The sequence below is a fragment of the Salvelinus alpinus genome, chromosome 1 (genome assembly GCF_045679555.1).
Source record: "Salvelinus alpinus chromosome 1, SLU_Salpinus.1, whole genome shotgun sequence".
NCBI lineage: Eukaryota > Metazoa > Chordata > Actinopteri > Salmoniformes > Salmonidae > Salvelinus > Salvelinus alpinus.
In genome coordinates, this window is record NC_092086.1 from 48,976,519 (window position 1) to 48,998,711 (window position 22,193).

Here is a 22,193-nt window from a genome sequence, read left to right on the forward strand (position 1 = left end):
CAGTTCTCATTTGGGGAATGTCATGTTGGAGGGGTAGAGGAGGAAAGGATGAGGATAATTAAAGATGGTGGCTAACTGTTCTGTTTGGTTCTGTGGCCCTGCCTGCAGTCTGGATACAGTATGGAGTTTATAGAGCAACAACAACCACACACACAGTGGCGTGTACTCACAGTGGCGTGTACTCACAGTGGCGTGTACTCACAGTGGCGTGTACTCACACAAACATACAGAGACAGACACAGAAGTGTACTATGCGCACACACAGGCGAGCAGAAACACACGCATGCATACACAAACACACACACTCTTCCGCAAACGCACACACTGGCACGTGCACCCACACACATCTACACCTACACCACAGTGAGTAAACCCATACACATGTCACCTCCATTTCCCCATTCAACAGTAAAAGCTGCTCTCCTTGGCTCTGCTTCCTCAGCCGAAGGGTGTCAATAGCTTTAGTTGAGGCTGTGTGTGCATACAGATGCCTATGTCCAGGAAGGTCAGCCCACAAAATGACAGCCATCCTCCAGGGGGAGAAAAGAGCCTTTCTCCTGGGCTGGAGGTCCTGCAGGGGACACAGCCCCGTTCCCACACTGCCTGGCCTACACTGTCTGGTTTGTTGACCGCTTCCCAAACACCATCACCACACACTCTTCCTCCCTCAGTCTGTTGTTTCTCACCATCCTTCTTTTATTAGCTTTCCCTTTTTTCTCCCTCTTTTCCTCTTTCTCTTACGACTGATTTCCCCCACTCGTCTCTCTTTCTCCCTCCCTCCCTTCTCCCTTTTCTATCCCTCTCTTTCCTTCACACTCTATCTTTCCAATGTTGGTCTCTGTCTTTCATCCCTCATTGCTTTTTTTCTTTCCCTGTTTATTTGGGTGGGCCAGTGAATGGTGATGTACTGTGTGAATAGTCTGGTGGGCCCGAATCAGGGCTCAGATTCCCATGCTGGAGAGAACAATGCTGGGCTGTGATGTGAATAGTCACGCAGTGCTGGAGGTGCAGGCAGAGAGGCAGGCGTTGTGTCAGGGCCAGGCCAGGGGATGTGAGACCAGACAGGCTGGGAGCAGAGCAAGGCCAGGCAGCCTGCGGTGGAGGCTCCTGGGCCGCGTTGCACCACTGAACGAGCAGGCTGTGATGTCATGGGAACCGCTAGGTTCACTAATGAACACAAACGCAATCAGGGCTGTTCTTTCTCTCCTGAGGTTTTCTCGGACGTGAGGAGAGTATCAGGATACGGTTGACCACATTTATCTCATGTGTAGAGTACGGTCTTGTGGGACATTTTGGTCACAATGATTATTGTTTTTTAAGTTGCTGTGGGCAATGTAGTAATAATGGTAAACTTGTCCAATGATTATCATAGAATCAACGAGACATCCTCTCTGTGTTTGAATTGTCCCTTGGGTCCGCTACCTTACAATCCCTTTCAATATTTACAGATTCCGTGATGCTAACCCTCATCCATGATCCTCTCTGTTTATTTACCAGAATGCCATGGTGTCGTTCAAGGAGCTGTGTGGTCTGACGCCGGCGGCCAACATGAAGCAGTGTATCCTGACCGTGTCCACGTGGCTGATGAACAGCGAGCGAGCGCTCAGGGTGACCGTGGACCTGAGTCAAGCCTACCCCACCATGGAGGCCCAAGGGCCCGTCCCTGAGCTGCTCCGCAAGGTCCTCAACGCCTACGACATGGTACGCTATAGCAGCACCACATAGGCATAACATACACTACAGAGCTACCGTTCTGTTGCGGTCGATGTTGTATTCAGAGAGATACGCAACGTTCATTGACGGTTAATAGGCGTGTGAACGTTATTCACTTAAAAGGTGCTATGAAATGAAAACGCATCACAACCTGGTAAGGTAACATGCTACAACACCCTTGTGCATTATACAGTCTTAAGAGTCTGTTGCACACCATGCCTTCAAATAATAATATCAGTGTTGGAAAATGTTATAAGTTGTTAGCACATTATGACACAGCAAGGAAACATGCCACAGATGACCTCCACCACGGGGAGTGAACAAACCATTTCCTATAGCTACTGCAGCGCTGTGATAAACTCTAACTCATCCCGGAGCAGTTCACCCTGCTGCGCTTCCGCACGGCATCCCATCATGCCCTGTGCCTCCCCAAGCCGTCACTCTCCATCCTGGCTGCTGTCTGATCTGTGATAACAACCAGCTTATTCATTATTCACCAGGCACCTACTGGTACAGGCCAACACAGGGGTGGTTAAAGTCCCCCCAGCGCTCAGAGCAAGTCAACACCCCACTATTCCACCCCCCTGATGGAGATTGGTTTGACCTGTTGAACTGGGTCATCAGAGAGCTGTTGTGGTGTTGTAGCTACATGACATTACTGTTCATATCCCAGTCACTCCTATTGCTGACACCTAGAGTGTAACAACCTCATATAAGTTCCATAGCTGAGGCTCTAAATAGCTTTATATTTTAATCAGCTTTCTCCCTGGGTGTGCTTGTCTTTGAGTACCTCTTATGGCCCCGGTACATTACATTCACATGTGAAGGGCTTTAATGAAGAGCCTAAATGAAGGGCCTAAAAATAATTCCGCTGCTGTTCCATTGCAACATTCCTGTGCTCCCAGCCTCCCAGTGTCAGCTAGCAGAGTCCCGAAAGCTGAGGAGATGAATCTACAGTGAGGCTGAGTATGTCTGAGACAGAGGCTGCCTGTCCTGAGCACAGGGTCAGTCAGCTGAGTGTTACTGTGTGCTTCCAAAGATTAGTCCATTGGCACACGCCCCAATCTCAAGAACAGAGGCTCCAGTGTGTGCGGGTGTGTGCGTATCCGTTTGTGTGTGTGTGTGTGTGTGTGTGTGTGTGTGTGTGTGTGTGTGTGTGTGTGTGTGTGTGTGTGTGTGTGTGTGTGTGTGTGTGTGTGTGTGTGTGTGTGTGTGTGTGTGTGTGTGTGTGTGTGTGTGTGTGTGTGTGTGTGTGTGTGTGTGTGTGTACCAGCCCTAGCCATTAACACATTCATGGTTGTACTCACGTGGGCTGGTTGGACGCAGGCGCCGTAACCTAGGAGTGAACTGAGCATCAGCAGATTCGAACTCTGTGGTCAGTGCCCCTGAGGCCAGGCCAGAGAGACCCAGCTCAGCCTGAGCCAATGGGAGCCAGCCCCCTGTCCTGTCTGCTGACCAATATGATCCCAGGGCCAGTGGCCCTGTACCAGCCCACACACAGTGGCCTGCTTCTTGTCTCTGTGCTCTGACTGCTGGGTCAGGCCAGCCGCTTCTCACTGTACGTGGGAGGGAGAGGCTGTAAAAGCAGAAGGTTTTCAGTTCAGGTCACAGGGTTGGGGATTGGAACTGGGCTAAAGCTGTAAGGCTGGCTCAATGCTTCCAGGAACACAGGTAGGGGACCAGACGGGGGCTGCATCACAAAATGGCACCCCATTCTCTATGTAGTGACCTACTTTTGGCCAGAGCCCAATGGGCCCTGGTCAAAAGTAGTGCACTAAATATGGAACAAGGTGTCATTTAGGATGCAACCAGACTGTTCTCACCTCCTGTCCTACTGTATCACCACATGACTCTGTGTGTGTGTGTGTGTGTGTGTGTGTGTGTGTGTGTGTGTGTGTGTGTGTGTGTGTGTGTGTGTGTGTGTGTGTGTGTGTGTGTGTGTGTGTGTGTGTGTGCGTGTGTGTGTTTTGTCTGACTCTGTGTGTGTGTGTGGGGGTGCGTGTGTTTTGTCTGACTCTGTGTGTGTGTGTGGGGGTGCGTGTGTTTTGTCTGACTCTGTGTGTGTGGGGGTGCATGTGTTTTGTCTGACTCTGTGTGTGTGGGGGTGCATGTGTTTTGTCTGACTCTGTGTGTGTGGGGGTGCATGTGTTTTGTCTGACTCTGTGTGTGTGTGTGTGTGTGGGGGGGGGGGGGGGGCATGTGTTTTGTCTGACTGTGTGTGTGTGGGTGCATGTGTTTTGTCTGACTCTGTGTGTGTGGGTGTGTGTGTTTTGTCTGTCTCTATCTCTGTGGGTGTGATTCCCAGGGTCTGGGCATAGCAGAGGGAGAAAAAAGTGTATAAAGAACAAATGATCAAAGGACTTTGAGAAATGTTGACGTACCCTCTTTCTCTTCCATCGAATGTCTCTGAGAAGTATTTCCCTCCAGACTTTGTTATTCATTATTCCTATGGTATTCCCCCATGTTTGGCTATGCGTACATTCAATGATAATTCTGTGTTATTCTTTACTAAGAGGTAGTGTTTCCATTGTCCTGTTTAGCCTACAGTAGGACTCATGACATAAGAAGTCCCCCTCCGACACAGGAATTGCTTGATACTGTACGACCTCACTTCCTTTTGCCTCATCTTGTCCCCTGTTTATTTCTCTGTAGATGATTCAGACGAGCCGGACGCTGATTGAGTCAGCTGATGTGGTCTACTCCAAGCTTACACAAGCACAACGGGCAGGTAAGGCTTTGTAGTATTCACTTTACCAGTGACATAGCCTGGTAAAGTGCTGTCTCCTAAGGTCAGCAAGACAGCACAAACAGATCTTGGACCAGTCTATGCCACGGGTCAGAGCTTCACCAAACCCAGACAAACATGGGCATAACACTGCCCGCCCTCACTCCCATCCCAAACTGGTCTCTGATCAGTCTTTCTATTACATTCTTTTACCAGGTAAATTGACTGAGAACACATTCTCATTTACAGCAATGACCTGAGGAATAGTTACAGGGGAGAGGAAGGGGGATGAATGAGCCAATTGGAAGCTGGGGATGATTCGGTGGACATGATGGTATGAAGGCCAGATGGGAATTTAGCCAGGACACAAGGGTTAACACCCTTACTCTTACGATAAGTGCCATGGGAGCTTTAGTGACCACAGAGAGTCAGGACACCCATTTTAAAATCCCATCTGAACGACAGCCCCCTACACAAGGCAATGAGATATTCTATAACACCACTTCCAGCAGCATCTGGTCTCTCATCCAGGGACCGACCAGGACCAACCCTGCTTAGCTTCAGAGGCAAGCCAGCAGTGGAATGCAGGATGGAATGCTGCTGGCCCAGGAGATAGAAATCCATGTGGGGATTTCATCATAGTCACTGTCATCGCTATTGCTGTCGTCATCCAGTCATTTACCATTTATCTTCAGGGACTCAGCCCTGGGTAGTTAACACGTCAGTCGGCATGTGAATTCACTCACCGAGCAAGACGGCATTGAATGGAACAAGAGGAGTGAATGAACTGAAATATTCCCTTAAAAAGAGCAGAGAGGACAGGAAGGACAGTAATAGATAGGCTTTTAACGGCTTGTGGACAATAGCGGTGACTAAGGCTTTTGGTGCGTGGTTGTAATTGAATATAATGAGATCTTTTAAGTACAAAATGGCTCCAAATTAGGGGGCCAATGATTGTCTTTCTCCTGGCTCCCCATCCTCTGCGTGGAGCTGTAATTGCAGGTTGCCCCACTGCAGTACTGAGCGGCTGCAGACAGACAGCGCTCCTAAATGGCAGAGAAGATAAGATAAAGATGCATCAGGATTCCTGATTTATCATCATTATGTTTGTTTACCTGCGGTATTTGTATCTGCCCACCTCCGAAGGCGAGACATAACACAGATAGTACATTCTGCACAGGTAAGCTCATGGATATTAAACAGATGCACGTAAACAAGCAGCAAGTGCACACGTGTACACCTCCTAACGTATTTATTTGGACAGTGAAGCAGCCTGTAGGGAGGAGGTCAGAGACCCGGCGGTGTGGTGCCAGGAAAACAACCTCTCCCTCAACGTCAGCAAGACAAAGGAGCTGATCGTGGACTACAGGAAACGGAGGGGCGAGCACGCCCCCATCCACATCGATGGGGCTGTAGTGGAGCGGGTCGGGAGTTTCAAGTTCCTCCACATCACTAAGTAATTTACATGGTTCACACACACCAACACAGTTTTGAAGAGGGCACTACAACTTCCCTTCCCCCTCAGGAGGCTGAAAAGATTTGGCATGGGCCCTCAGATCCTCCAAAAGTTCTACAGCTGCACCATTGAGAGCATCTTGACTGGCTGCATCACCGCTTGGTACGGCAACTGCAAGACACCCAACCGCAAGGCACTACAGAGGGTGGTGAGTACGGCCCAGTACATCACTGGTGTCGAGCTCCCTGCCATCCAGGACCTCTATACCAGGTAGTGTTAGAGGAAGGCCCAACAAATTGTCAGACTCCAGCTTTGTTAAAGAGGCATAAATAGCATCCCCCCCAAAAAATGCTAACCTCCCTGGTAATGGTGAGAGGTTTGCATGTCTTGGGGGTATGATCTTTGACATTGTAACTTTCTCACTCATCATTATTCACAATTCATTCAGGATGATCTGTAATCATGGTAGTATCCACATTCATTTATTAGTGTTTAGAAACATATTCTATTCTTATTTACAATAAAAGTGACTCCAAAATTTCACAATATGTTATTTACCATTCATTTCTATTGGGCACAGCATAATCCAAAACACAACTAAAACAAACTGCAAATGCATCCAACAACTTCGTTGTCACAAGCTTGATGTAATCATTGTGTGCTAAGAATATGAGACCAAATGCAAACATTTTGACTAAATGAAAGACACTGTAAGTGAATTTGTCCAAATACTTATGACTAGATACATGAAGTGCATTCATTTCTAAACGGTAAAACAGATATGTATGAAAATACCTTTACATAATAGGCGACATTCTGTACTATAGTACATATAATACCAAAAAGCTGGAGTATAGAGCCAAATTAAATGTTTTAGCTTCACTGGCCAAATAAATGCGTAGGGGAGTGTACAGTATATATTTATATACAGTGCCTTCAGAAAGTATTCGCACCGCTTGACTTTTTCCACATTTTGTTGTGTTACAGCCTGCATTTAAAATGAATTATATTGAGATGTGGTGTTACTGTCCAACACACAATACCCCATAATGTCAAGGTGAAATTATGTTCTTAGAAAGTTTTACAAATAGATTACAAATGAAAACCTGAAATGTCTAGAGTCAATAAGTGTTCAACCCTTTTGTTATGACAAGCGTAAATAAGTTCAGGAGTAAAAATGTGCTTAACAAGTCACATAATAAGTTGTATGGACTCACTCTGTGTACAATAATAGTGTTTAGCATGATTTTTGAATGACTTCTTCAGCTCTGTACCCCACATACAATTATCTGTAAGGTGCCCTCAGTCGAGCAGTGAATTTCAAACACAGATTCAACCACAAAGACCAGGGAGGTTTTTCCAATGCAGGCGTCCTTCCTAACTCAGTTGCATGAGGCCAATGGTGACTTTAAACAGTTACAGAGTTTAATGGCTGTGATAGGAGAAAACTGAGGATGGATCAACAACATTGTAGTTACTCCACAATACTAACCTAAATGTCAGCGTGAGAAGGAGGAAGCCTGTACAGAGTAAAATTATTCAAAAACTTGCATCCTGTTTGCAATAAGGCACTAAAGTAATACTGCAAAAAAAAGTGGCAAAGAAATTAACTTTATGTCCTGAATACAAAGTGTTATGTTTGGGGCAAATCCAACACAACACATCACTGAGTAAAACTTTCATATTTTCAAGCATGGTGGTGGCTTCATCATGTTATGGGTATGCTTGTCATCGGCGAGGACTAGTGAGTTTTTCTGGGATAAAAATAAACGGAATAGAGCTAAGCACAGGCAAAATCCTACAGGAAAAGCTGCTTTCCAACAGACACTGGGAGACAAATTCACCTTTCAGCAGGACAATAACCTAAAATACAAGGCCAAATATACACTGGAGTTGCGTGCCAAGACACCATTGAATGTTTCTAAGTGGCCTAGTTACTGTTTTGACTTAAATCGGCATGAAAATCTATGGCAAGACTTGAAAATGGCTGTCTAGCAATGAATGATCAACAAGCAACTTGACAGAGTTTGAATAATTTAAAAAAATATATATAATGTGCAAATATTGTACAATCCAGGTGTGCAAAGCTCTTAGAGACTTACCCAGAAAGACTCACAGCTGTAATCACTGCCAAAGGTGATTCTAACATGTATTGACTCAGGTGTGTGAATACTTATGTAAATTAGATATTTCTGTATTTAATTTTCAATAAATGTGCAAAAATGTCTAAAAACATTTCATATATATATATACATTTCATCCATTTTTTATCCAGGCTGTAACAACAAAATGTGGGAATAAATCAAGGGGTTTGAATACTTTCTGAAGGCACTATATATATAATATTCAGAATGAACTGTGGATAGAATGAAAAACATCCATATGTTAACTGAACCAGGCAGAGACAAGGCTTACACGCTGACGACACACTGAAGACACACTGACGACACACTGAAGACACACTCTGTGGTAAAGCTAGACCCGTGTGTGTGTGTGTGTGTGTGTATTGGTTGGTTCTTCTATCCTTGTGGGGACCTAAAATCCCCAAAAGTCTCCACAAGGACAGTAAAACAAGCTAAATTCTCCCTCGTGGGGACATTAGTCTTAGGTTTAGATTTAGGTTAAGGGTTTAGTGGTTAGGGTTAGGAGTTAGGTTGGGATTAGGGTTACGTTTTAGGGAAAATAGGATTGTGAATGGAAATTAATTTTAGGTCCCCTAAATTGTGTGTGTGTGTGAGAGAGAGTGTGTAAGAGTGATACTGAGATGGTTGGGGGGACTTTCAAACAATTCAGCAGACACTGAAGCAACATGCGAGCCTGCACCCCACAAGCCTCCCCACAGTCACACAGTAGCAGGCTCATGCCCATGCCCAGCCACCTCCATGTGGGCAGCACCATGTCTCTGTGCCAGTGTCGTGCTTCCCGTTTACCCAGGGGTGGAGCATGAAAGCTGGGCTTGAATCAGAATGCACTCCCCCGCTCCTCCATAGAACAGCCCCATAAGAAGCCCTGGGCTAAGCATGGCTGAAACCCCACCAGTAACTGCACAGCTATACAGTCACACAGCTGTGTGTTGGTGTCAGTAGTGGGATGTCAAGGGGTGGGTTATGTAATAAGAAAACATTGGGGGTGGGGATACGGGGAAAAAAGAACCCCTATGGGCCCTCAGCCTCATAACATAACACTTTCTCTAACACCCAGCTCCCTCCCTCACCCTCACCCTCCTCCACCCTTCACCCAGCCCAGTCGTAAAAAGACATGTCCTGCAGCCATCCCATGCCTCTGCATCCCATGCTCATGCTTTCTGACAAGGGGGCTGTTTTGCTATTGCTTGGCCAGACGGAACGAAATGGAATGGAAAAATAAAAAGTGCATAGCGAAGGAGCTACAAACACAGGAAGCTGAAGCGGCTTTATGTTCCTGTGACACACATGGCTGGGCTCTCAGCAGCCCCACGGAGACACGACACGCGGGTTTGTGCCCATAGGCGACATTGTAAGGCAGGTCCTCACCAGACATCACCGGCAACAACGACACGTGGGTGTGTGCCCATAGGCGACATTGTAAGGCAGGTCCTCACCAGACATCACCGGCAACAACGACACGTGGGTTTGTGCCCATAGGCGACGTTGTTGCCGGTGATGTCTGGTGAGGACCTGCCTTATAACGTCGCCTACAAGCCCTCAGTCCAGCCTCTCTCAGCCTATTGCGGACAGTCTGAGCACTGATGGAGGGATTGTGCGTTCCTGGTGTAACTCAGGCTGTTTTTGTTGCCATCCTGTACCTGTCCCGCAGGTGGGATGTTCGGCTGTACCGATCCTGTGCAGGTGTTGTTACAGGTGGTCTGCCACTGCGAGGACGATCAGCTGTCCGTCCTGTCTCCCTGTAGCGCTGTCTAAGGCGTCTCACAGTATGGACATTGGAATTTATTGTCCTGGCCACATCTGCAGTACTCATGCCTCCTTGCAGCATGCCTAAGGCACGTTTACGCAGATGAGCAGGGACCCTGGGCATTTTTCTTTTGGTGTTTTTCAGAGTCAGTAGATAGGCCTCTTTAGTGTCCTAAGTTTTCATAACTGTGACCTTAATTGCCTACCTTCTGTAAGCTGTTAATGTCTTAACGACCGTTCCACAGGTGCATGTTCATTAATTGTTTATGGTTCATTGAACAAGCATGGGAAACAGTGTTTAAACCCTTTACAATGAAGATCTGTGAAGCTATTTGGATTTTTACGAAATATCTTTGAAAGACAGGGTCCTGAAAAAGGGACGTTTCATTTTTTGCTGAGTTTATATGCGGTAGAGAAAACGGCACTCTGTTTGAATGCCTACTCTCTCTGTCCTCCTTCCTCCACCCCCTCTCTGTGATCATTATGCCCAGCCATTATTGCTTCTAATCAATTTAATTTGGGGAGTGGTGCTGATGTGTTGATGAGAGAGAGTGAGAGGCGGGATGTGAGGCGGGACGTGAGGCGACAAGATGTCCCCGCTAACTCCTCTCTGCATGCACCTACAGAGGTGCCTGCCTGATAAACCCCCAGGGCTCACCACAACACAGACCAATGAACGACCACACAGGCATCTGTGACATACGTTCTGGCGCACAGATGCTATCTGTGGCTGTGTGCACACGTGACTGCATGAATGTGTGTGGACGTGCATACATGTTGCTTTTCATAACATACACATCATGTATATACCCCTAGAATTGCTTATTCAAATCCTGCGATCATGTTTAAGAGAACCACGGAGTTCATATCACCAGTTTTAATGGGCTTTTCCAGCCCTGGCACCAGAGGGACAGCAGCAGTAGACTGGCGTTAGCTAGCGTGGGTATAGGGCAGGAGGACTGATGGAGGAGGGAGGAGGAGGTAGGAGGAAAAAGGCTGCATGGACATGTCTATGTTTATTTATTGATATCCCTTCCTCCCCTCCCCCTCTCTGTCCCTTGGTGAGATTCTCCGCCTCCTCTGGCTGCGTTGGTATGGTTAGCAGCCTCTCACCATGGATCCCATTACCATGGAAATGCAGGGGATAAAGAGATCCCTGTCTTTTCTTAGTCAATGCCGCCGTTCCGGACAGAGAAAATCCCATTCTCTGTGGTGTCCTGGGATGAAATCCGGCTTTGGCTGATCCCTCCCTCGCAGCACATGAAGCTCGGCTCGGAGCCTCTCTTTTTTGATTTCTGTTACTCTCTCTCTCTCGTGGTTCTGCCTTTTTCTCCATTCTGTTCATTTCTCTCCTTAGTCCCGTTTTCTCACTCCTCTTTTGCTCTATTTTACTACTCACTCTTATCTCTCCCCCTGTTTCTCTCCTCGCCTTGGGCGGCAGGTAGCCTAGTGGTTAGAGTGTTGGGCCAGTATCCGAAAGGTAGCTGGGCCAGTATCCGAAAGGTAGCTGGATCGAATCCCCAAACTGACAAGGTAAAAATCTGTCATTCTGCCCCTGAAATGGGCAGTTAACTCACTGTTCCCCGGGCGCCAAAGACGTGGAGGTTGATTATGGCAGCCCCCCGCACCTCTCTCATTCAGAGGGGTTGGGTTAAATGCGGAAGACACATTTCAGTTGCATTCAACCCCCCTTTCCCTATGTGTATATGGAGCATAGGTGTGTGTGTGTAGGTGCATGCAGAGAGATGATCTTGTCGTCTGTCTCTCTCTGAACACGTCCCAGTACTGACATGCCTGTCTCTCTCTCACTCTCTCTCTCTCTCTTCACACGAGAAGCAAAGCGTGAGACTGAGCCGTGATAGAGTAGAGTATGCCATAGGGGTGCATTACTTGAAGTGACAGTTCAAAATGACAAGTGTGCCACTGGAAGGGAAAAGGACAATTGGGAAATGAAATGGTCCGAGAGGCTGTGTGCCACAAGGTTCCTCAAGCTGAGGGGTGGGCCCGGAGAAAAATGTAAGCACTCTTAAAGTCATAGACAGAGCTATGGATGCAAGGACTGACCATCCAATATATACAAAATAGATTTTTAAGCATGTTATGAGGCTATGCAGAGTTTGTTTACATGTATAATGTTTACAAACATTGGTAAAAACAAGCTTATATTTTGGGTTCTGATTGGATTTGACAATTGAACTAAGCTCATTTATATGATATATTCTTCAAGAATGAACGGGTATATATATAAATATATATAAATTCATAAATCCAAAAATGGATGTAGCAACTACAGATCTCCCCTTTTAAGAACTGAGTCGGACACCTTTACTTTTGGTTTTGTTGCGAATATAAAGGAGATAAATGAACGGCTTGAGGTTCAGGATATGATATCTCACTGATTCATTTCACTGACAGCTCGTGGAAACACGGTACAAAAATATTCAATCGTCAAGTAAATGGGAACAAAAGAGCTTAATATAACAACAGGGATTATTATCACTTTGAAAGAACAGCAGTACAGTAAGCCAGGCGAGAGAGAGATGGCTAGATAAGTGGACGGATGGATGAGAGGAGAGCGTGTCAGAAGGCTGAGCACAGAGAGAGAGAAAGAGAGAAATGACCTCTGGCTAGACACTTATTGTTGCTCACCGTTATTATTGTTGTGAGTATCGCTATTTATAACCCCTGGGTGCCCCAGTTACACACTGCTCAGAAGCAGCTCACTAATAATATCTTTCTCTCGTTCCCTCTCTTGTTTTGCTCTCCATGCGTCTCGGCTAGGGTGATTCTCAGCCACTGAACTGTGGCGGTGTGTGGGGTTTTATGGGCGTGTGCCTGTCAAGGGGTGGCTCTGCAGGAGGAATGGAGAAATGGGCGTGCCAATGTGTGCCATGGGGAACCGGAATGGCGATGGCATACTTTGTTGAGGGGACTTTTTAAGTGGAGCACAGGACATGAAGGGTAGGGACATATCTTTTTAGTGGGAAGTTGCTCTGTACTTAGACTTTGTCCTCAAACTGTGAAAAAGTGTCCAGGGAAGCAGCTGTACTCAGCATTACAGTAGCTGTGTACTGTAGAAGTCAGTGTCAATCCAGTGGCAGTGGACAGATTTACAGCAGTACAGTACAGGCCATGGGACCGTCTAGGGTGGTGTGTTACAGTACACCCTACAGGCCATGGGACCATCCGGGCTGGTGATGGTACAGTACACCCTACAGGCCATGGGACTGTCCAGGGTGGTGATGGTACTGTAAGCCCTACAGGCCATGGGACCGTCCAGGGTGGTGATGGTACTGTAAGCCCTACAGGCCATGGGACCGTCCAGGGTGGTGATGGTGGAGTACACCCTACAAGCCATGGGACCGTCCAGGGTGGTGATGGTACAGTACACCCTACAGGCCATGGGACTGTCCAGGGTGGTGATGGTACTGTAAGCCCTACAGGCCATGGGACCGTCCAGGGTGGTGATGGTACTGTAAGCCCTACAGGCCATGGGACCGTCCAGGGTGGTGATGGTGGAGTACACCCTACAAGCCATGGGACCGTCCAGGGTGGTGATGGTACAGTACACCCTACAGGCCATGGGACTGTCCAGGGTGGTGATGGTACTGTAAGCCCTACAGGCCATGGGACCGTCCAGGGTGGTGATGGTACTGTAAGCCCTACAGGCCATGGGACCGTCCAGGGTGGTGATGGTGGAGTACACCCTACAAGCCATGGGACCGTCCAGGGTGGTGATGGTACAGTACACCCTACAGGCCATGGGACCGTCCGGGGGGGGGGGGGGGGGGGGGTGTGATGGTAAGGTACACCCTACAGGCCATGGGACCGTTCAGGGTGGTGATGGTACAGTACACCCTACAGGCCATGGGACCGTCCAGGGTGGTGATGGTACAGTACACCCTACAGGCCATGGGACCGTTCAGGGTGGTGATGGTACAGTACACCCTACAGGCCATGGGACCGTCCAGGGTGGTGATAGTACAGTACACCCTACAGGCCATGGGACCGTCCGGGGGGGGGGGGGGGGGTGATGGTACAGCAAGCCCTACAGGCCATGGGACCGCCCAGGGTGGTGATAGTACAGTACACGCTACAGGCCATGGGACCGTCCGGGGGGGGGGGGGGTGGTGATGGTACAGTACACCCTACAGGCCATGGGACCGTCCAGGGGGGTGATGGTACTGTACACGCTACAGGCCATGGGACCGTCCAGGGTGGTGATGGTACAGTACACCCTACAGGCCATGGGACCGTCCGGGGGGGGGGGGGTGATGGTACAGCAAGCCCTACAGCTGAAGATGAATAACATTGTTTTATTGTCCAAATGGACACAAGGTCCAACCGAAATTCGACTTCCGCTTTATCCTAACCCCTCTGACCTTGGCTGCCTGTACCTTATGAACAGTCCATTCACTATTCACCTTTGTGTTTGTCCAGGACTGGACTTCCATGTGGACCTTCACAGGATCGGGGCGAAGGAGGGCCTGAAGGGCCGGAAGCTACAGAAAGCCATGGAGAGCTACGCCTGGAACATCACCGTCCTCAAGGTATGAGTACAATACATCCATCCATCCGTCCTAAAACACAGGAAACTCTTTGACAAGATACTGTACTATTAAAGACTAATGGATAGTGTACTGTATAGTGTACATCCACACACTTTGTCAACATAACACTAGCAATGTATGGCTAGTGCGTCATTCGTTAGAAATACTGCCTCAGTCTGCATAAGTTCACAAGGTTAATTGATTTGCAACAACTTCCAGTAATTTACAGAAGTGATGTTGCTGCTGTACTCTCCCAAGAGATTACATCATTTTGGCTAATTAGCACCTCCCTTCTTTGTAATCCTTAAATCTCTTAATTAAATGGTGCAGCTCCGGCCTACGGCTGTATCTGTGGGCTCAGCAGTAACTAACATGATAACACATCCCACATGAAAAAAATACTATAGTATTTTTACATTTGACATTTTTTTTGGGGGGGGGGGGTCTTAGGAGAGGAGGATTATTTAAGATACTGTTTGAGGTAAGGTAAGGTAAGGTTTCAGATGTTTTCGGAAGATGGGCAGGGACTCTGCTTTCCTAGCTTCAGTGGGAAGCTGGTCCCACCATTGCAGTGCCAGGACAGAGGAGAGCTTTGACTGGGCTGAGCGGGAGCTGTGGGAGGGACAAGAGACCAGAAGTGGCAGAACGGAGTACTTGGGTTGGGGTGTAGGGTTTGAGCATAGCCTGAAGGTAGGGAGTTGCAGTTCCTCTTGCTGCTCCGTAGGTAAGCACCATGGTCTTGTAGTGGAAGTGAGCTTCAACTGGAAGCCAGTGGAGTGTGCGGAGAAGCGGGGTGACATGAGAGAACTTGGGAAGGTTGAAAACCAGGTGGGCTGCAGTGTTCTGGATAAGTTGCAGTGGTTTGATGGCACAAGCGCGGAGCCCAGCCAACAGCGAGTTGCAGTAGTCCAGAAGAGAGAGGACAAGTGCCTGGATTAGGACCTGCGCCGTTTCCTGTGTGATGTAGGGTGGTACTCTATGGATGTTGTAGAGAATGAACCTGCAGGAGCGAGTCACTGCTTTGATGTTTGCAGAGAACAAGAGGTTGTTGTCCAGTGTCACACCAAGGTTCTTTACACTCTGGGAGGGTGACACTGTGGAGTTGTCAACCGTGATGGAGAGGTCTTTGAGCGGTCAGGCCTTCCCCGGGAGGAAGAGCAGCTCCATCTTGTCGAGGTTGAGCCTGAGGTGGTGGGCCGACATCCAAGTTGAGATATCTGCCAAGCACGCAGAGATGCGTGTCGCCACCTGGCTGTCAGAAGGGGGGATGGAGGAAAGTAGTTGAGTGTCATCCGCATAGCAATGATAGGAGAGACCATGTGAGGATATGACGGAGCTGAGCGATTTGGTATCTAGAGAGAAGAGGAGAGGGCCTCGAACCGAGCCCTGGGGGACACCAGTAGTGAGAATACGTTGGGCAGACACAGATCCTCTCCATGTCACCTGGTAGGAGTGGCCTGCAAGGTAGGATTCAATCCAAGAGTGGGCAGAGCCTGAGACGCCCAGCCCTGAGAGGGTGGAGATGAGGACCTGATGGTTCAGTGTCGAAGGCAGCGGATAGATCAAGGAGGATGAGAACAGAGGAGAGAGAGTCAGCTTTGGAAGTGCGAAAAGCCTCCATGACACAATGAAGCGCAGTCTCGGTTGAGTGACCCATCTTGAAGCCTAACTGGTTAGGGTCAAGAAGGTTTTTTCTGAGAGAGATATCGAGAAAGTTGATCAGAGACAACACGCTCAAGTGTTTTGGAAAGAAAAGAAAGAAGGGATGCAGGTCTATAGGTTTTGATGCCAGATGAGTTGAGTGTTGGTTTCGTGAGGAGGGTAGCGACTCGGGCCATTTTGAAGTCAGAGGGGACGCAGTCAGTGGTCAGGTGTAACGGCGTTCCTCCTCCTCTTCATCCGAAGAGGAGGAGCAGGGATTGAACCAAACTGCAGCGTTGTATTTAGACATGATATTTATTTAGACACGACAAAACAACGAAGACAAAAAACGAACTATACTTGAATTAACTAACAAAATAACAAAACGAATGCAGACAGAACTGGACGTAAGAACTTACATGTAACACGAAGAACGCGCGAACAGGGAAATGACTACATAAAAACCGAACGAACAAAATGAACAAACAAACCGAAACAGTCCCGTATGGTGCAACATAGACAGACACTAACACAGGAGACAACCACCCACGACCAACAAAGTGAAAACACCTACCTTAATATGATTCTCAATCAGAGGAGATGAAAACCACCTGCCTCTAATTGAGAACCATATTAGGTACCCATTAACCAACATAGAAACAGAAAACATAGACTGCCCACCCAAACTCACATCCTGACCAGCTAACACATAAAAACTAACAGAAAACAGGTCAGGAACGTGACATAACCCCCCCCCTCAAGGTGCGAACTCCGGGCGCACCAGCACAAAGTCTAGGGGAGGGTCTGGGTGGGCATCTGACCACGGTGGTGGCTCAGGCTCTGGGCGAGGTCCCCACCCCACCATAGTCAATCCCAGCTTACTTCTCCCCCTCAGAATGACCACCCTCTTATTCCACCCACCTAATATAAGAGGCAACACAAAAATAAGGGACAGCTCCGGGACAAGGTAGCTCAGGACAGAGAGGTAGGTCAGGATAGAGAGGTAGCTCAAGATAGAGGGGCAACTCCGGACTGAAGGGCAGCTCCGGACAGAGAGACAGCTCTGGACTGAGGGGCAGTTCTGGATACATGGCAGCTCTGGGCTGGCTGACGGCTCTGGACGCTCATGGCTGGCTGACGGCTCTGGACGCTCATGGCTGGCTGACGGCTCTGGACGCTCATGGCTGGCTGACGGCTCTGGACGCTCATGGCTGGCTGACGGCTCTGGACGCTCATGGCTGGCTGACGGCTCTGGACCCTCATGGCTGGCTGGCGGTTCTGGACGCTCATGGCTCGCTGGCGGTTCTGGACGCTCATGGCTCACTGGCGGCTCTGGCAGATCCTGTCTGGTTGGCGGCTCTGGCAGATCCTGTCTGGTTGGCGCCTCTGGCAGATCCTGTCTGGTTGGCGGCTCTGGCAGATCCTGTCTGGTTGGCGGCTCTGGCAGATCCTGTCTGGTTGGCGGCTCTGGCAGATCCTGTCTGGTTGGCGGCTCTGGCAGATCCTGTCTGGTTGGCGGCTCTGGCAGATCCTGTCTGGTTGGCGGCTCTGGCAGATCCTGTCTGACGAATGGCTCTAGCGGCTCCTGACTGACTATCGGCTCTGACGGCTCGGGACAGACGGGCGGCTCTAATGGCTCGGGACAGACGGATGGCTCAGACGGCGCTGGGGAGACGGATGGCTCAGACGGCGCTGGGGAGACGGATGGCTCAGATGGCGCTGGGGAGACGGATGGCTCAGATGGCGCTGGGGAGACGGATGGCTCAGATGGCGCTGGGGAGACGGATGGCTCAGATGGCGCTGGGGAGACGGATGGCTCTGGCCGGATAAGGCGCACTGTAGACCTGGTGCGTGGTGCCGGAACTGGAGGCACCGGGCTAAGGACACGCACCTTCATGCTAGTGCGGGGAGAAGGGACAGGGCACACTGGACTCTCAAAGCGTACTATTTGCCTGGTGCGTGGTACCGGCACTGGTGGCACCAGGCTGAGGGCACGCACATCAGGACGAGTACGGGGAGAAGGAACAGTGTGTACAGGGCTCTGGAGGCGCACAGGTGGCTTAGTGCGTGGTGCCGGAACTGGAGGCACTGGGCTGGAGACACGCACCATAGGAAGAGTGCGTGGAGGAGGAACAGGGCTCTGGAAACGCACTGGAAGCCTGGTGCGTGGTGTAGGCACTGTTGGTACTAGGCTGGGGCGGGGAGGTGGCGCCGGAAATACCGGACCGTGCAGGCGTACTGGCTCCCTTGAGCATTGAGCCTGCCCAACCTTACCTGGCTGAATACTCCCCGTCGCCCGACCAGTGCGGGGAGGTGGAATAACCCGCACCGGGCTATGTAGGCGAACCGGGGACACCATGCGTAAGGCTGGTGCCATGAATGCCGGCCCGAGAAGACGCACTGGAGACCAGACGCGTTGAGCCGGCCTCATGACACCTGGCTCAATGCCCAATCTAGCCCTACCAGTGCGGGGAGGTGGAATAACCCGCACCGGGCTATGCACACGTACAGGAGACACCGTGCGCTCTACTGCGTAACACGGTGTCTGCCCGTACTCCCGCTCTCCACGGTAAGCCTGGGAAGTGGGCGCAGGTCTCCTACCTGCCCTCGGCCCACTACCTCTTAGCCCCCCCCCCAAGACATTTTTGGGGTTTCTTCTCGGGCTTCCAGCCACGTCTCCTTGCTGCCTCCTCATACCAACGCTCTTGGGCTCTCGCTGCCTCCATCTCCTCACGAGCGCGGCGATATTCCCCAATATGCGCCCAGTGTCCTTTTCCCTCCAATACTTCCTCCCAAGTCCACGAGTCCTGCTTACTTGGCCGCTGCTCGAATTTCCGCTGCTTGGTTCTGGTAGGGTGGGTGGTTCTGTAACGGCGTTCCTCCTCCTCTTCATCCGAAGAGGAGGAGCAGGGATTGAACCAAACTGCAGCGTTGTATTTAGACATGATATTTATTTAGACACGACAAAACAACGAAGACAAAAAACGAACTATACTTGAATTAACTAACAAAATAACAAAACGAATGCAGACAGACCTGGACGTAAGAACTTACATGTAACACGAAGAACGCACGAACAGGGAAATGACTACATAAAAACCGAACGAACAAAATGAACAAACAAACCGAAACAGTCCCATATGGTGCAACATAGACAGACACTAACACAGGAGACAACCACCCACGACCAACAAAGTGAAAACACCTACCTTAATATGATTCTCAATCAGAGGAGATGAAAACCACCTGCCTCTAATTGAGAACCATATTAGGTACCCATTAACCAACATAGAAACAGAAAACATAGACTGCCCACCCAAACTCACGTCCTGACCAGCTAACACATAAAAACTAACAGAAAACAGGTCAGGAACGTGACATCAGGGATGAGTTGATGAGGGAAGTGAGGAATAGGCAAAGGTCTCCAGAGATGGTCTGGAGAAGGGAGGAGGGGATGGAGTCGAGTATTCACTGTAGTGTTTTTGCAGACTTTGCTATGGTATTCACTGTAGTGTTTACTGAGTATTTACAGTTAACTATAGTATAAATACTGTAGTAAAATAACTGTAGTATATACTATAGTAATTAATACAGTGTTTTTGCGGATTGTAGTATACTGGAGTGTTTTTGTGGACTGTAGTATTTACTGTAAAGTTTTTGCTGACGTTACTGTAGTATTGTAACGATCGTCTAAGGGAGGAGACCAAAACGCAGCGTGGTAAGTGTTCATGCCTTTATTAGCAAAGTGAACACTATGACAAAAATAACAAAGAGATAAACAAAAATCGAACAACACGAAACAGTTCTGTCTGGTACAGACACAAAGACAGAAAACAACAACCCACAAAACACAGGTGGGAAAAGGCTCCCTAAGTATGGTTCTCAATCAGAGGCAGCTGTTTATCGTTGTCTCTGATTGAGAACCATACTTAGGTAGCCTTTTCCCACCTGTGTGGGAAATACTATGGTAAATACTTGTCACACCCGGCCAAACACACAGAAATAAAAAACATAGAACACAAAACATAGAATGCCCACCCCAACTCACGCCCTGACCAAACCAAAATAGAGACATAAAAAGGATCTCTAAGGTCAGGGCGTGACAAGTATTTACCATAGTGTTTCTGTTTTGTTATCTTTGACATAGATGTGGGGCTTTCTCCTTCAGAAAACCTACTGGAGAAATACTAAAAGAGCACATTTTTCAGAACCTGTTGGTTGGTAGGACTGGGGTCTGAACAGATAGTTTAAAGCTTCTGCTCTTTTCTATAACCTGTAGAGAACACAATATATGGTCAATACTTGGCATGTAGGATTCTCACTTATGGATGGTGCAAATTGCGATATAGAAGAAGGGAATGGGTAGGGTAAATTAAATTAAATACTGGTAAAAAGTGTAATGTTTTTGCGGACTGTAGTGTTTTTGCAGACATTACTGTAGTATTTACTATAGTATTCTACAACATTCTATAGTAAGTACTACACATGATCGAGGGATACTACAGTGTGTAGTATGGTATTCTACAGTATACTATGTTTTACTATAGAATTCTATAGTAAGTACTGAAATATTCTATACTAAACTGTAGTATTTTTTCATGTGGGATGATACCATCGCACACCATTTGTTAGCCAACATGCACAGTAGGCTCCACCCCTCTCCACCATCACCCCCTCTCCCTGGAGTTTGGACCCAGCAGACGTGCCCTTAGGTGGTCCATTGGTGTCACACTCTCCCCCTTCTCTCTCTCCTCTTCATCTCACTCTCCTTTCCCCTCTATGTCTCCTCTCTTCCCTCTATATTCCCTCTTTCTCTCTCTCCCTTCTCTGCCCTCTCTCCCCTGTCTCCTCACCTGTGACACAGGCCCACAATCATATAAAGCGGGGCCCAACGCCCTCGTTTCACAGCCTCAATGAATCATTACCTGTGGTAATAGCAACACTGATAAAGCACTAAGCCTCGCCACCATCTCGCCAAGACACAAATAAGGACATAGAGGGAATGTGTGATGTGTGTTTTCGATCTCATCTGGATGTAATTATTCAGGATTGAGTGTTTAGTGTGTTTAGCCTGGTTTGGGGCTCCGCCGGGCTGGCAGCCAGAGAGAGAGGGAGGATGTGACCAGGGATACGTTTGATTCCCCAGGACCTTTTTATCAGCGAGACGTCTGGGCTGCATCAAACACAACCAGAAACAAAGTTAAAGAAAAAATGGAAAAGGATAGAAGCGAGAATGTAAATAGGACGCTCAAAGGTAGTGCTAGCCACTAGACAATGTTAAAAGTAGTTCTAGATGCACTTTCAAAAAGGGTGTTGCTCAACTTATTTTATTTGGACTCATTGTTCTTTGGCAGCATATGTGGCTGGCAGTCTTATCTTAATTAAGCTTGAATTCACTCTATAGAACTGAAGGACTTAACTTAAGAAGCCTAACGTGGACACACAAAACCTAATGCCTTACCCCCTCCATCCCTCCACGCATCATCCTTCTCTCTCCTTCCTCCTTCCTCGTGTCTGTACGGTGAGTTATGGGTACAGGCTGCATGTCCGTATCTGCATAGCACAGCAAACACGGGCACATTAACAGCTAATCTACCTCTCTTTATGGTGGTGAACATTTGGTATGAGGCAGTGTGGTCTGTGTGTGCCAGCCAGGCTTGGCAGCCCAAGTCCAGGCAGGCAGTCACCTCTCAATTCAGCCCAACTCACTGGTTCCAATTCAGCCCAACTCACTGGTTCCACATTCCTTTTATAGAAACTTAAGAAGCTCCAAAGACTCTATGGGATTGTAGAGACCACTACCTACCCCCCAGCAACACCAGCTAGTCTGATTCTCTAGATACAGTATTGTTCTTGAAGCATAGTAACTTAGAAGTCAATGATTAAAGGACTGTCCATGTTGAAGCTCCTCCTGTCACCAGTCTCTTCTCTGTGCTTAGTGCTCTCTCCACAGCTAACCTATAGTTTCACTGAGTCCTCTGACCCATATGTTCAGATCTGGAGGCAAATTGGAGGTTGAGATAAACCTTCCCAAAAATAAACAATTATAGTAACAGGTTAATGGACTGTGTTAAGGATGAGGAAGGAACAACTGTGATTGGTTAGGAGTTCTACAGATGGAGATGTGTGATTGGTGGTTCTGTGTGCTGTGGAGTCTCAGCCTTGGCTAACCCCCAGTGGAACGCTGTGCAGGCCAGGCCAGCTGCGGGGGTGAGTGG

At 48.5% G+C, this 22,193-nt stretch overlaps 1 protein-coding gene and 1 non-coding gene across 2 annotated transcripts in view; one reads left to right on the forward strand and one right to left on the reverse strand.

Moving 5' to 3' along the window:
• Nucleotides 1-22,193, forward strand: part of LOC139562215 (inactive phospholipase C-like protein 2) — a 129,616-nt gene that overhangs the window by 103,585 nt on the left and 3,838 nt on the right. The window contains exons 21-23 of the mRNA XM_071379731.1: nt 1,498-1,701; nt 4,366-4,441; nt 14,225-14,334. Coding sequence (XP_071235832.1) covers nt 1,498-1,701; nt 4,366-4,441; nt 14,225-14,334 — 390 coding nt within the window. The remainder of the gene's footprint in view (nt 1-1,497; nt 1,702-4,365; nt 4,442-14,224; nt 14,335-22,193) is intronic.
• Nucleotides 20,126-20,178, reverse strand: LOC139540182 (U7 small nuclear RNA). Its single transcript, XR_011668114.1, has one exon. It is a non-coding gene; the product is annotated as a U7 small nuclear RNA (small nuclear RNA).